This window comes from Narcine bancroftii, chromosome 10 (assembly GCF_036971445.1).
Source record: "Narcine bancroftii isolate sNarBan1 chromosome 10, sNarBan1.hap1, whole genome shotgun sequence".
In the NCBI taxonomy this organism is placed as follows: domain Eukaryota; kingdom Metazoa; phylum Chordata; class Chondrichthyes; order Torpediniformes; family Narcinidae; genus Narcine; species Narcine bancroftii.
In genome coordinates, this window is record NC_091478.1 from 3,643,579 (window position 1) to 3,659,751 (window position 16,173).

At 40.3% G+C, this 16,173-nt stretch overlaps 1 protein-coding gene and 1 long non-coding RNA gene across 14 annotated transcripts in view; one reads left to right on the forward strand and one right to left on the reverse strand.

Annotated features, from left to right (window-relative positions):
* LOC138744086 (serine/threonine-protein kinase 32C) overlaps positions 1–16,173 on the forward strand; it is a 207,999-nt gene that overhangs the window by 75,094 nt on the left and 116,732 nt on the right. For 8 of the 10 annotated variants that reach the window (XM_069899608.1, XM_069899614.1, XM_069899616.1 and 5 more), the window contains one exon: positions 4,951–5,006. Coding sequence is in view for 5 of the 10 variants with exons in the window: in XM_069899605.1 (XP_069755706.1) it covers positions 4,951–5,006 (56 nt within the window). In the remaining 5 variants the exon portion in view is untranslated. Of the gene's footprint in view, positions 1–303; positions 367–2,007; positions 2,086–4,950; positions 5,007–16,173 lie in introns of those variants that run through there. The other 2 variants (XM_069899609.1, XM_069899615.1) reach the window with 2 other exon arrangements.
* LOC138744089 (uncharacterized) overlaps positions 3,132–16,173 on the reverse strand; it is a 33,685-nt gene continuing 20,643 nt past the window's right edge. For 2 of the 4 annotated variants that reach the window (XR_011345270.1, XR_011345274.1), the window contains exon 4: positions 3,132–3,244. This is a non-coding gene — a long non-coding RNA (uncharacterized lncRNA). Of the gene's footprint in view, positions 3,245–10,013; positions 10,309–16,173 lie in introns of those variants that run through there. The other 2 variants (XR_011345268.1, XR_011345271.1) reach the window with 1 other exon arrangement.

Sequence of the window (16,173 nt, forward strand, 5' to 3'; positions counted from 1 at the left end):
GGATGAAGAGCCGGCCAATGCCACTCGCTGTTGGGGAGACTCTCCCTAGCCCTGCCTAGTGACAGTCTTTATTAATATATTATTAGGTATATAAGTAAGGCTTTATCTTTAAACTTGAGGGACAGACACATGGTTAGCACAACACTGCTTACAAGTGGGTTCAAATTTAAAGGAAGATGCGCTGAGGACCTGACTGGGACATTGGTGTGGAGGTGATTCAAGTTGTGCCTAGGGTCTGACCAGGACAATGGCCCAGAGGTGAGTCAGTCTGTGCCAATGGCCTGACCGGGACACCAGGATGAAGAGCTGGTCAATGCTGCTTGCTGCTGGGGCAACTCTTCCAAAGTGTCTTTCTATCTCTGTCAAGTAAGAGTCTTTATCTTTATTAATATTGGGTATATTAGTAAGACTTCATCTGTAAACTTGGTGGGGGGGGGGGGGCGTTTAATTATGACGTCAGCATGGTTAGAGTAGCTGTTAGTGCAAAACTGTTACAGCGTCACTGGACAGGTTTTGAATTTAAATTTTGTACGTTATGGAAATTGCTTGATTAAAGTGAACTTTACATAATTAAAGACTACAATACTTCACAAATTATTTTACAATTTGCACTTTTTGTCTTTTATATAGTGTACTTTGAATGCAGGTGTATTAGTTGGGGATTGTAAGAGTGAGTCTCAGTCAATTGGAAAATTCACACTTCTGGGAACTGCAATCCCTGAGGTGCCGGATAATGGCGATTTTACTGTAATTGGAATGATGTGTGTAAAAGGCTATGATGTACCTAATGGAAATTAATCTTAGCATCAAGTCATTTGGAAATCCTCACTTTTTAGGCACACTTCTAGCAATGTTACCTCTTCACTTGCTTCTGCACAGAGGGAGAAAAGAGATAAATGAACATATGCTAGATGTTGGAGGACATTTATTGAGAGTGTCAATGAAGGAGAACAAGATAATTGAATAAGGATAAGTGTCAATGGTGGGGGGAGAGATTGGGAAGTGAGAATATGCAAAGAAGGAAGCTGTCGGGCAAGTTCATGTAGACTTGAGAAGACTGAGGTGATTGGTGTGTTATGCATAATGGGGATATAGCCAAATGTGTCATTGTCTCACATTCTCTTCCTTCATCTGGCTCAGCTTCTTTGTTTCTGGTGTTATATCAAGGCAAATGTTCCAATCAACTTGTACTGTTTTCCTCTGTAATAGCACTCTACGGCTTTCTGGAGTTTTCTTAAGTTGTTTACAGACCCTAGTAGCATTTTCAGTGAAGGATCAAAGAACCATGGCAATGTCTGTGTTGCATGACTGCATTCTTCCCCTGGTTGCCAATTCTAAATCCCATTAAAATCACGTGTGCAGTGCAGCTTCAAATACCAGTTCTGGAACGTCATCCCATGGATTCTCATTGCACACTGGTGCCAAATGGTTGGTTGTGAGACCAGAAAATAAAATGTAAACGGAGTGGCAGTGATCAAACCTTTCTCCCACCCATGAAGACTTCTCTCATTGCCAACCCCAAGTCTTCAGAATCCACCACAAATTTGGAAAATGATTTGTTTTTACATGCAATCATGGTTTAATCTTTCAGGCAGACACACAAGTGTAGCGCTCAATTAGGAGAGCAAATTATATGTTGGCATTTTTTTTTTTGCTCAAGGATTTGAACCAAACTAAAGATGTCTTTAATTATGAGGGACCAAATCTGAAATATTGTCTTAACTTTATCCCCTCGTCCAAAAATGTATATAGAGTAAAACCTCTGTTATCCAGAATTTAAGCAACCAGCAAAAAAATTTGCAGAAAATATAAATGTTTAAAATTAGTTCCCCAACACAATTTCAAGCAACAGGAAAAATTATTTATCCAGCATCTACCAATCCCTGGATATCAGGGCTTTTACTATTTGTTTTAGAGGGAGTATAACAGATGTTCATCAGACTGATCCCTAAAGTGGCTGGTGTTATTTGAGGAGAACTTTAATAGACAGGTGCCTCTTTTTTGTAGATAATAGAAGAGAGGTGACATTGTTGAATTGTACAACATTTTTGGAGAACTCCTCTGCTTCAAGGTTCCTTTGATTAGGTAATAATACATAAAAATGGAATATGCATGATGTACTTCAATGTCTGCCGTACGGGAAAGAGTCGCCATGAGCATTGCCCAGCACCCCTAACAATAAGAGAGAGAAAAGCAAAAGGGTGTCCCTTCAGAGACACTGAGTATTTGTAGATTCACCTCCAGAATTTCTGCAGCTGCACAGTCCTGTCCAAACCATTGGCAACTTTAGCTCCAGATCCAAAATCTCCAATTCGATCAGGAAGTGCCTGAGGCCTTTCGGGGGCCCTTCTTGCCCTCCACCCTTGCGAATCCTTGTTCTTTTACCAAGTTCCCATGAGTCAGTCTTCAACCTGTGTGGGTTGTTCAACTGCAAGTCATCAGCTGTCCGCAGCCTTTGTGAGTCTTTTGACCATGTGTTGGCAGCCACCTGCAGGCTGTGTGGGTGCTTCATCCACTGAGCCCCTTGCTGGTCTGCTGTCTTGGACATTTGCCTTATGGGGTAATCTCCCATGCTTCACCTTCTCAACCGGGGGTGTTCTCCCTGTGTCTGGTGCCCTGCCCCCATCTGCTGTTCCCCTGGAATCTGCAACCCCTTGTGGTATGCTGACCAGCACAGGTTCTGCCATCTTGGGCACAGACCTCTGTGGTTGCAGGATTTAAATTAAAATACTATCGGCTCCTTTAACGTGCTTTTTAAAGCCTCCACAGAGCCATTGGCAGCTGGAACTTGAAGCGCAGTGCTGAGTCTCTCTCTGCTCCCCCTGGGTCACTGCCATTACAGCCTCCATTTTTTTGGTGCATGTTAGAAGTCCAGAACCAAGATCCATAGTGTCAAAATGAAGGATGTGAAATTTGGGCTGAAATTAAAAGTTTTCTCAATAGGAAAGTGGCAAATCTTTTGAATTTGCTTTCTTGGAGTGCACAAGAGGCTACATTAATGATTGCATTCAAAATAGAGTTAAAAAAAATTTGAAGGTTTCTGGATGCTAAAGGTAGCCAAGAATATAGGGCTGTATGAAGCTAAACCAGCTTGTCCTTTTTTTAAAAAAATTTTTTATTTTTCAACCAGCTTGTCCTTGAAGACTGTTGGAGGTGGTTTGAAGGGGCCCATATTGTCTCCTTTCCCTGTTTATTTTTATGGTTTAATGGGTTATTCATTCCAAGTATTCATTTGCCTGCGGATCTGGAACATACAAACATAATGGTGCTTTAATGGCAGTTATGGGTAGTTGAGTTTTTTTTCCACACCCAAAGTATTTTTGTGTACTTGTTTTTGTTATAATGGTTTTGAACTAATACTTCAAAATGTGAGGATTAATAAAGATCAGGAAGTTGCAAAATTAACTGCTTCTAAATTGGAGTACAGTATTTGCACATATTTGCATTTTAATAGGCGTGTGTGGGATTCTACATAAAGGCTAAAACACTTGACAAATTGACACAGTAATTTAGTTATAACTATGTGGTTCTCAGAAAATCTATGTATTCCTCGACTAACATCTTTACCAATCATTCTTTGTATTTGACTCACTCATTGGATTAATCTTATGGTAAAACAGGAGAACATGTGACATTTTAATGAGTTCGGCATCGAGTCATGGATCTTTTTGCCCAACTTGTCCTTCTCGATAAAGTTGCCAACCCAAGCGAGTCCCATTTGCCTGCATTTGGCCCATATTGCTCTGAACATAAGAAGTAAGACCAGGAGTTGGCCGTCCAGCTCATCAAGCCTGTTCCTCCATTTAGTGCGATCATGGCTGATCCGATGACAGGCTCATCTCCAAATACCTGCCTTTTTGCCTTTTCCCTATATCCCTGAATTCAATGTTAAAATCTATCTATCCTTGTTTTAAGTACATTTACTGAGGTCGCCTCCACTATTTCAATGGGCATTGAATTCCACAGATTCACCGCCCTCTGGGAAAAGCAGTTCTGGCTCATCTCTGTTCTAAATCTACTCCCCTGAACCTTGAGGCTATGTCTCCTAATTCTGTTTTCCCCTACCAATGGAAACAACTTTCATATTTTTTATCTATGCCTTTCATCATTTTAAATGGTTCTAAGATTCCCTCTCAATCTTCTAAATTCCAGTGAGTACAGTCCCAGACGACTCAATCTCTCCTCATAGGCCAACCCCATCAACTCTGGAATCAACCTGGTGAACCTCCTCCAAAACCAATACAATCAAGTAAGGAGAACAGAAGGAAAGGAACATTTCATCTCCATGTACTAGTTTGTGAAATGCAGGAGCAAAGAATTCAGCACAAGAATTCTGAAGGAATTCATGTGGTTTGAAACATTAAAGCTATTTCTTTTTTAGATTTTAAAAATTCTATTTAATTTTAATCAACAAATTGTGTGGTTTAAATCTCCATTAGAGTTGGAAATTTTAAACTGTTGTAATACAGCAGTATTATTTTTCTCTCTAAAATTCCCTACAATTGCTTCAACTCATGTCTTCTCAATTTTGTATTTTCTGTGGTTATCATCCATTTATTTTATTTAATATGTAATGCCAGCTAACACAGTGCACATGCTCAGGGAATGTGAAATGAGGTAGTTAAAGAAACTAATACCATCAATCTATCTGTTACAGTAAGGACTAATTCTATCAGAAACTGAGTGCCTTTCTGGCACACACTCAATATAAATTTTCAAAGGTCTTGGAATATTCATGCTACAGCTAAAAAGTGGGCAGTTAATGTGACTGCGATTTATATACCTAATAGCGATAAAGTTTTTAACTCTCTCAATCCCGCTGACAACTGATGATGTAATATCTCCAGTGCTAAAAGAAATAGATTTCTGTTGAGAAAATTGATATTCTGGCATGAGAATAGTGTTGCAATTTTAACTATAATGACATTCAAATCTTTGTTTCTTTTGCAGTGAATTTTGACCACTTTCAAATACTGCGTGCAATTGGGAAAGGGAGCTTTGGAAAGGTATTTATGTTTGTTGAATCATATGTGTTATGATATTGACAACAATTCCTGTTTGTAAGATTTATTGTGTTGATAGTAGCTATTCTTTAGATTTGAATATGCAGGATATCAATCCTGGAAAAATTAACAGCAGCCAAAGTGGAGGAAGAAGCCCTTGATGCTGCTACCAGATTTGCTTGAAGTCATACTGAGTTAATGTTCTGGATATGAATTATTAATGTCTTGCATCTGATTTTTTTTACACAGTTAACTGTCATCAGCCCTTTTTCCACTGGCACCTTGTCCCAGGAATGAGCAGGGAATTACCGGTTAAGGGTAAAAGGGAAACAGTCAGCATGCCGGCATCAAATGACGTCCAAGCGTGTCGGGGATTGACTGCCTCTACCGCGACTCATATCCCCGGCGTCCTGCTGACTAAACCAGTGGAAAAAGGACAACTTCCATCCGTTCCATTTGAAGGTAGACTCTCTGATCCCTGGAGATGAGTGTGTTCAGTGGAAAAGCAGTCATGTATGTCCTGGTTAAAGGTGGCCCAGTGGAAACAGCATAAACTGCTTCCTATTCTTGGATGATGTGTGGGCAATTAACTGGATGCCAGTGGGAAAATAGCTTATGTAAAGTTAATGAAGTTTTTTAAAAAAAAAATCCAGATACCCTCCTGACAATGGGAAGATTCAATTTATTTACTCTGGGGATTATTGCTGTATGAAAGACCCAGGGTAGAATGTAAAGAGTTTGTGCTTTCTTCCCGTGTCTGCGTGGCTTTGCTCCTACATTTCAAAGACATAAAGGGTTAGTAGGTAACATGGGTTAATTTTGGCAGCGTGGGTTCTTGGGCTGCAAAGACATATTACACTGTATCTCTAAAAAAATAATTACAAATGTTTGGGGCTTAAATGGTGCTGCAGCTTGGAGAGTAGAAATACTCTTGACTGGTCCAGTAGTTAATCGCATTCAGAAACACACAATGAAAGGAAATTATCTTAGCTAATGACCTTCTTCCATTCAACTTTACAAGCAGTAATAATTTTTGAATCAGTGCAGCTTCAGGGTCAGCGCCAGATGAATGGTGGGGGGCGGGGGGGGGCACAGTAGAACGCTCATAAACTCGCTTGGGGTCGGGGTGGGGGGTTGCTGTTGGTTGCTGGGACCTACCTGCCTATGAGCTTTAACATTATCTGCCCCTCTGATGTAGGAGATGAGGGTCCTGCTTTTGTTGCATCAAGCGACACTAGTGAAATGGCCGGGGGTGGGTGGAGAGGTGCTAGTGTGCGAGATGCTAGTGTCGCTCGACGGGTGTTAGTGACACAACAGGTGGTGGGGTCTGACGATGAGCGATGGCTGTGACCATAAAGGAGAGCACAGCATCTCGCTGGGGTGAAGGGCGCCGACCCTGTGCAGCTTGCATAAACGAAGATTGTTCTGTTGGAAAAGATCATGGCAATAAAGCCACTTGAAACAAATGATCAAGAAACTGATCAGCCTAAAAACACTTGATGGGTTCCTCCAAGCATATTTGTACATAGCAATGAATATGACAAAGAACATGTGATCTGGGACTGACGTTGCAAGTATGCAGTTTGCTGGATAGCAAATCATCAGATATCAAGGAATAAATTGAGTTTGTGTTGTTGACACCTCTCTTGGTGTTACTCCTGATTTTAATGAGTATAGCTGTCGCTAAACTGTTCGATGATGCTGAAACGTTGAGTAGACTTTTCCAGGATGGAATTGTTTTCTGTTGGGACTAGGTTGTGTTTTTAAAGTAAAAAGAGATTAAAGAAAATTTTTGGATGAGGTGAACATAGGCATGACTGGTGTGGTGGGGGGGGGGGGGGAGTAAAAGGACTTGTTTTCTCAATAACACTTTTTGCAACATTAATGTAAATGAACATTCATTGGAGCGACTTCATCACCAACATCGAAGTACTCGAGATGGCAGAGGCCAACAGCATCGAATCCACGCTGCTGAAGATCCAACTGCGTTGGGTAGGTCACGTCTCCAGAATGGAGGACCATCGCCTTCCCAAGATCGTGTTATATGGCGAGCTCTCCACTGGCCACCGAGACAGAGGTGCACCAAAGAAGAGGTACAAGGACTGCCTAAAGAAATCTCTTGGTGCCTGCCACATTGACCATCACCAGTGGGCTGATATTGCCTCAAACCGTGCATCTTGGCGCCTCACAGTTCGGGGGGCAGCAACCTCCTTTGAAGAAGACCGCAGAGCCCACCTCACTGACAAAAGAAAAAGGAGGAAAAACCCAACACCCAACCCCAACCCACCAATTTTCCCTTGCAACCGCTGCAACCGTGTCTGCCTGTCCCGCGTCGGACTTGTCAGCCACAAACGAGCCTGCAGCTGACGTGGACATTACCCCTCCATAAATCTTCGTCCGCGAAGCCAAGCCATTAACTTAACCTAACAACCCCCTTCAAGGGCTTTGATCAGGCTGAACTAAGAGCTCACAACCGATCTTCAAAATGGGGTTTTTCCACTAGCTTGCCAGCTTGTCCTGTTTCAGTCCCAGCTGCTGCTGCTGAACTCTCAAACTGTAGAACTGAATTCTCTCTTTCTCTCACACACACAGAAAACCACATGACACTCTGAGGACAGCAAACTGCACTCAGCCTGCGCCACCGGGCATAATCTTCCGAATTCATTCATCTGTTGTTTTGCAAAACAATCATCCATTACTCCACAGCATGTCCAATTAACACCTACTTGTGAAGCCCTTACAGGCAATCTTCAAACTTTTTGCAAAGGCACCCGGAGCCTGGACTGTCTGGCTTGAGTAAATGAGATCTGTTTTGAAATGCTTATATGTGACCTACACTTAAAAAATATGACACAATTTATCTCATTTTAAAACACATCTATATGCAATATAAAATATAACATAATCCATCACAACTTTTATGTTCGTCAAAAATGATAAAAAGGATGCAGTATGGAAGATGCATCGAACACAAAGCTGAGCTTTTATTTGGTAAGTGTATTTTCACATTTGCATAACATGCTGTAGTCTTGATATTCCACTGAGAATATTTAATATATTGTGATTATATTAAGGTGCAAATAAACTCATAGAATGGTAGTGAAAATACAACCTTGGATTCCATCCTTCTCTGAACATAATTTGCAAGTACCCAAAGGATGCAAGGCATTGTCTTTGGTGCTGCAGCATTGTTTGAATGCCGCCTCAGGTGTGAAGTGGGGAACAAGGCCCAGGAAACAGACTTGAAAGGGCAGGTCCTGTAGCTATGTGAGTGACCTGTGCACTGTACTGCTAGTACGCATGAAACGAACCAGTCCCCTGGATTAAACTGCTGTGGGACTTCTCATGCAAAACAATTTCAGCAAATGTCTTTCACTCAGGTTGAATTCCTATGCCCTATGCTGCCAGTATATGTGAATGGAATATATTGGGGCATTTGAATAATTATCCCGACCAGCAGAGAAATATAACATTTGATGTGTTGGTGAATGGTAAAAATTCTTTGTTTTTGCAAAACTGCCTCTTGAGAGGCAGTTTGTGGCTTTTATAGGACGGCATGGTAAAGCTGAAATGCCAAGTGACTCAAGTTCAGCTGTAATGACAGCCTCATTTGAAAATCTCCCAAAGTGGAAATAGGAGCAGGACTTTGCCATTACAGCCTCTTGAGCCTGCACTCCTGTTCAGTAAGATCACTTGTGATTTAATTTGGACCTCAACTCCACTTTGAGCAGTACTTACTGAGATATTCCATTGCCTTGCTTCTTTCTTCAACATCAAATCGATAATTGGCCAGAACGACAGTTTAATGGTTCATCACAAAAAAGTGTAAACATTTGTCAGTCTCTTTATTTAAGACTAGCAGAGTTTCAGAATGAGGACTTCACAGCAACACCATCAGTTCAGAATCTCATTTCTCTCGCTGCAATGACCAGAATAAACCCTTCATGCAATACTTCGAGCACAAAGCCATTGCAGAGTTCAAGAAGCTCTGAGGCAGAGTATATTACACTTTGTTTACATTTGAGGGAGGCAAATTGTATTTAAGAGCATTAAAGTAATGATCAAGCCACAAAGATATTTGAAGATTGTTAAATTGTTGCATGTTACCTTAAAAGGTGGTGGAGCCAGATTCAATGCTAATTTGCAAAAGGGAATTAACATGATTCTTGGAAAGGGGAACATGGACAATGAGCAGCTCGTTCAGTGTTGGCGCAGGTACAATGGCCTGTACTAGAATCTGACCAGCTGTTCTGTACCAATTTTTGTATATTTTACTTCGACCATGATGACCGTGTACAATGTGATTACAAATGCAAATATTTTTTGTCCCCTCTGCTTCAATTTGGTGGGAATGTGCAGCATTAAGACCTGCTTCCTTCAGATTGAAAGCCAAACAGTTACATGTGGAACCCTTCTACACCAATCAACTGCCTTCCACTATGAGGTGAAGAGTTTAGGTATTCATTTGCCTTTCTCCAAAAATGCTGCAGTCCAGGATTATAGAATATTACAGCACAGTGCAGGACCTTTCATCATTGATGTTGTGCCGACCGATAGAAACCTACTCAACAAATGAATCTTTCCTCCTTTCGACCCAGAACCCTTTATTTTTCGTGAATCCATGTACCTATCTAAGAGTCTTTTTAAAGTCCCTATTGTACCACCATGACCCTGGCAATACATTCCAAGTGCCTACTACTGTGGGTTTTTAAAAAAAAAAAAGCCCCCCTGACATCTCCCCTAAACTTTTCTCTTCTCACCTTGCAACTCTCACCCCAGAAAAAAGGTGCATGCTGCCTACCTTATCTAACCCTCATAATATTGTTGATCTGCATTCAATCACCCCTCACCCTTCTTCACTCCAAAGAGAAAACTCCTAGCTGTTAATCTTGGCTCATATAACCCATTCTCCAAACCAGGCCTCGTGCTGATAAATCTCTTGTCCAACTTCTCCATAGCTTCCACGTACTTGGTGACAAGAACTGAACACAATATTCCAAGTATGGTTGAACCAGAATTTTATAGAACTGGACCTTGGTCAGTTGGGCTTCGGGGCCAAAGAGCGTATTCTGTGCTGCAAGATCCCGATGAAGTATTCTAGCCCAAAACATTGGCTGCCGATTGCTTTCCATGGATACTGCATGATCTTCTGAGTGTCTGAAGCAATTTTTTGTGTTGTGTTCCAGTTCTCCAGCATCTGAAGACTTCTTGTTTAACCCTATGACTCATCATGGTCTTCTTGTCTTGAGTGTGTTTGCTATTGTATTCACTCTCAGTGAGTATTCTTGAATACACTCTGGTACCACTGTTGGAGCATCAAAGGCATGCTTTAATACTAAAGTTGCATCTTAAAGAAAAATCAGAATTATTTTTAAATAGTCTACCCTGAGCCTACTTGTATAAAAAAAAAATGTGGTTGAAGTATTAAAAATACCAGTATTTGTATTGTACAGCTAAATTAGTGGAAGCATATCAGTAAGTCAGCCAAATAAATAGTCAGAGAGTCAGAGAGAAATACACTACGAAAACAAACCCTGCAGCCCACAGAAAACATGCCAGCTGTGAACCATCCTCTTCACCACTCCTCCCGCTCTCTTTATAATGGCTGTTTTCCTTCTCCACTCTCTGTCTTGATGCAGGCTCTCCATTCTTTCCCCCCCACCACCACCATCGCAGATGCTACTCCACTCACTGGATTCTCCAGGTTTTGTTTTTTGACCTATTTTCACGAATCTTGCATTCATCCATTCTGGTTATTATCAACTATCCCCAGGCTCTCCCTTGCACCTGCACACGAGGGACTAACTGACATTGGCCAATTCACCCACTAACCTGCACATCTTTGCTTTGTGGGAAGAAACTGAAGTACCCCCACATGTTTGCATGGAGATGAACAAACTCTACACAGAGCATCCAAGACAATACCTTTATCAGCTGCATCTCTGTCATCGACTTCTGAAAGTTAGTACTTTCAGAATGGAAGGAGAGAAAGAAAATCACAGGAAAAAAATCTTGTTCCTTAAGTTATATGGATCTTTAACTCCTGCTTCATTACTAGGGTAGGCTTGTAATCATCCAAGTGATTAGATGCAAAATGTGTCTGTTCAGAGGAATTGTTTAAACAGCATTTCAGTCTTTTTTCAATCTGACTACTTAAATGATTTATGTATCTATTCACATGTCTTGTAGCTCTTCATGTTATAACATGAGATGCAGCCAGCAAGCTGCAAGGAATTTCATGTAGCAACCTGTGTTAGTCTTCCTATGTTTACTAAAGTTCAATGTTATTATTCTAATTAACCATATAACCATATAATCACATAGCACAGAACAGGCCAGTTCGGCCCTACTAGTCCATGCCATAACAAATCCCCACCCTCCTAGTCCCACTGACCAGCACCCGGTCCATACCCCTCCAGTCCTCTCCTCTCCATGTAACTATCCAGTCTTTCCTTAAATGTAACCAATGATCCCGCCTCAACCACGTCTGTCGGAAGCTCATTCCACATCCCCACCACCCTTTGCGTAAAGAAATTTCCCCTCATGTTCCCCTTATAATTTTCCCCCTTCAATCTTAAACCATGCCCTCTAGTTTGAATCTCCCCCACTCTTAATTGAAAAAGCCTATCCACATTTACTCTGTCTGTCCCTTTTAAAATCTTAAACACCTCGATCAAGTCCCCCCTCAATCTTCTACGCTGCAGAGAAAAAAGCCCTAGTCTGCACAACCTTTCCCTGTAACTCAAACCTTGAAATCCTGTCAACATTCTTGTGAACCTTCTCTGTACTCTCTCTATTTTGTTTATCTTTCCTATAATTTGGTGACCAAAACTGTACACAGTACTCCAAATTTGGCCTCACCAATGCCTTGTACAATTTCATCATAACCTCCCTACTCTTGAATTCAATACTCCGATTTATGAAGGCCAACATTCCAAATGCCTTCTTCACCACACCATTACCTGAGTATCAGCCTTGAGGGTACTATTTACCACAACTCCTAAATCCCTTTGTTGCCCTGCACATCTCAATAGCCTACCATTTAATGCATATGACCTATTTTGATTTGCCTTTCCAAAATGTAACACCTCACACTTATCTATTAAATTCCATCAGCCATTTCTCAGCCCACACCTCCAGCCTTCCTAAATCACCTTTTAATCTACGGTAATTTTCCTCACTGTCCACACACCACCAATCTTTGTATCATCCGCAAACTTGCTTATCCAATTCTCCACCCCTACATCCAGATCGTTAATATATATAACAAACAATAGTGGACCCAGGACCGATCCCTGAGGAACTCCACTAGTCACCGGCCTCCAATTGGACAAACAATTTTCTACCACTACTCTCTGACACCTCCCATCCAACCATTGCTGAATCCATTTCACTACCTCCTCATTTATACCTAATGCCTCCACCTTTTTTCCTAACCTCCTGTGGGGAAGTTTATCAAAAGCTTTACTAAAGTCTAAATAGACAATATCCACAGCTTTCCCTTCATCAACCTTTTTTGTAACCCCCTCGAAAAACTCAATCAGGTTTGTCAAGCATGATCTACCCTTGACAAAACCATGCTGATTACTCCCTATCAATCCCTGTACCTCCAAATATTTGTAAATACCATCCCTCAGAACACTTTCCATCAACTTGCCCACCACAGATGTCAGACTCACGGGCCTATAATTCCCAGGTTTACATTTGGACCCTTTCTTAAACAGCGGAACCACATGCGCCACCCTCCAATCCTTTGGCACTACCCCCGTGACCAGTGACTAATCACAGAGTACCGATGGCATAGGGATTACTTAAAGTGAGATGTGAGTGGAAAGAAAAAGGCTGAGAATCACTGATAGCCAAATGATAGTAGTTTTGTGTTTCTGCATTGAATTAGTCATCTTGTTGAAAATGATGTGGAGTGTTGATATGTGGTTTATTATTAAATTGGTTTCAAAACCTAGACAACTCAAGTTCAAGTTTATTTGTCATCAGGTTGTAACAGTACAACACGACAAAGGAGTGTTCTCTGATCCATGGTGCAGAACAGTGCAAATGCACATACAACCATAGCCCAAATAGAGACGAAAGATATGTATGCACATTACATATGTACATATATTAAGCTAACTAGTACAATAAGTTGTTTTTAGCAGTCTTGCTGCCTGTGGGAAGAAGCTATTCCTCAGCCTGGTGGTTCTGGCTCTGATACTACTTGCTTTTTCCTGATGGGAGTAGCAAGAAGATGCTGCTTGCATCTGCAATAATGAAAGTGTCTGTAACAACAGCAGGTTTCTACACTGGATCATAATGAAAAATATTTCAATATTCATTTGTCCAATTGAAACTTATTGAGTTGAATCCCGTTGGGGCTGCCTGTACTTTATCTCTCATGAAATGAATGTGGTTGTTACCTTGGGCAATTGTGTGCACCCTACATTCTATAGGGCTTGCTGCAACAGGAGTTACTGAAGGAGCAGAATTCCTCTAGCTGCAGAAGCCATCAGTGAGCCTTTTGCATTGTTTCTAAATGTCTCTGATTATCAAAACATTAAAAAAAAACAGTTGAAAAACCATGTAATTTAAAAAAAAATTGTGAATAATAGAGAAAAAAAAACACATATAAAACCACATTAAATTACAGCTTTTTTTAAAAAAAACACACACTTGTCCTAAGTTATTTCTCCTGATGAGATGAACAGAATGCATGGAGCAACATACAAGATGCTGGAGGAAGCCAGGAGGTCAGACAGAATCCATGGAAAGCAACAGTCAGTCAACATTTTGGGGCGAAACCTTGCTGTTCACGAAGAAGGCTTTGGCCTGAAATGTTGACGGTTTCTTTCCTTGGATGTTGCCTGACTCACTGTCTTATTTGTTGCTCGAGTTTTCCAGCATTTGTGGTCATCTTGTTTACCTACTGTATGTCTAGCCTCTTGGCTCTGAACCCTGCCTGATTTGGTGCTGAATCCAATGGCAGAGCTGGACGTCAAACATGTGACCATCTGACCATCACCATGCCCTGTGGTTTTGTGTTACGGTTTGCATGCTCAAACTTGGAAATACTTTGATGGACACTTTGCAGTGAGCCAGTGCTTCTCCTTGGACGGCTTGCTTGCTATCAGCATGAGCGCTGGCTCCTTGAATAAAATCTTAAGAACAATAAATAATCATTCCTGTGAACAACTTCACAAAGAAGAAAACCTGAAAGTGAATCAGCTGCTAAAAATGATCCCAGTATTATTTCCAGTTAAAAATGATCCCAGTATTATTTCCAGTTAAAAATGATCCCAGTATTATTTCCAGTTAAAAATGATCCCAGTATTATTTCCAGTTAAAAATGATCCCAGTATTATTTCCAGTTAAAAATGATCCCAGTATTATTTCCAGTTAAAAATGATCCCAGTATTATTTCCAGTTAAAAATGATCCCAGTATTATTTCCAGTTAAAAATGATCCCAGTATTATTTCCAGTTAAAAATGATCCCAGTATTATTTCCAGTTAAAAATGATCCCAGTATTATTTCCAGTTAAAAATGATCCCAGTATTATTTCCAGTTAAAAATGATCCCAGTATTATTTCCAGTTAAAAATGATCCCAGTATTATTTCCAGTTAAAAATGATCCCAGTATTATTTCCAGTTAAAAATGATCCCAGTATTATTTCCAGTTAAAAATGATCCCAGTATTATTTCCAGTTAAAAATGATCCCAGTATTATTTCCAGTTAAAAATGATCCCAGTATTATTTCCAGTTAAAAATGATCCCAGTATTATTTCCAGTTAAAAATGATCCCAGTATTATTTCCAGTTAAAAATGATCCCAGTATTATTTCCAGTTATTCACATAAGGTCACTTGAAGTTCAGAATCAGGTTTATAATTATGAACATGTCATGAAATTTGTGGTTTTGCAACAGCAATATTGTGTAGAACAAGGTGCAAAATCATTATGAATTACAATTCTCTACATAATAGTTTTAAATATAGGGCAGAAAGGAGAGAAGTGAGGTAGTGTCCATAGGTTCATTATTTGTTCAACATCTGATGGTGGAGGGGGAGAAGTTCTTTTTGTAGGGTTGAGTGTGTCTTCAGGCTCCTGTACACTTCTCTGATGGTTGCAATGACAAAAGGGCATAGTCAGGGTGTTGAGTTCGAAAGTAGATGAGCAAGAAAATTATGCATCAAAGTGCTTTCTGTGGTTTTCTATTGTAGTAAAATTCCTAAGATATACTACAAGAGAAAAGGTACTGGAGAAGACAATGGAAAAAGTAAGAGAGGGCAACAAACCACTGGAGTATAAAGGGCAAAAAATCTTCATTTATCCAGATATAAGTTTTGAACTCCTAAAGAAGAGAAAAGAGTTCAATACAGCAAAGGCGATTTTATGGAAGAAAGGGTATAAATTTATACTAAAGCATCCAGCGGTATTGAAAATATTTATTCCAGGACAACAAAACAGACTATTCTCGGATCCAGAAGAAGCACGAAAATTTGCAGAACAATTACAAAAATAGACTGAGGGAGGAAGACGGGTAATGAGAGTTAAGATGATCACAATTGATATGTATGTGGGTAAAGACAAAAATAGACTGAGGGATGAAGACGGGTAATGAGAGTAAAAATGATCACGATTGATATGTATGCGGGTAAAGAGGTATAAGAGTGAATAGAGACAAGGAGCATACGTGAATGTATCTGTACTTAGAGGAAAATATAGATAGTATAGACAAGAATTAATAAGGGAAGGTAATGGAATAGAGAGAATAAGGAGGGAATTAAAAGAGTGACCTTTGTGACATATGAAAAGTGAAATCTTTTCTGGGGGAGGCGGGGTGGGGGGAAATAGCGGTCACTGCAAAATCAGTTGACGCTTGCGAGTGGATTCGCAAATCCAAATGGAGAGGGGAGATGTGGTTGTCCGACAAGGGATAAAGGACAACTCAGGAGGTGAATGGGAGATTGGGAATAAATAAGATAGAAATAGGAGAATAAGGAAAATGTTGGATGTTGTAGGAATGTTGTCTTATAAAGAGTTGAAAATAAGAAAACAGAAATGGAAAAGGAGGAAAGGTAATGATGGAAAAACGGAAAGAGAAGATAAACAAAATATAAAAGGGCTACGCTGAACTATATGTCTTTAAATATTAATGGAATACATAACCAAATTAA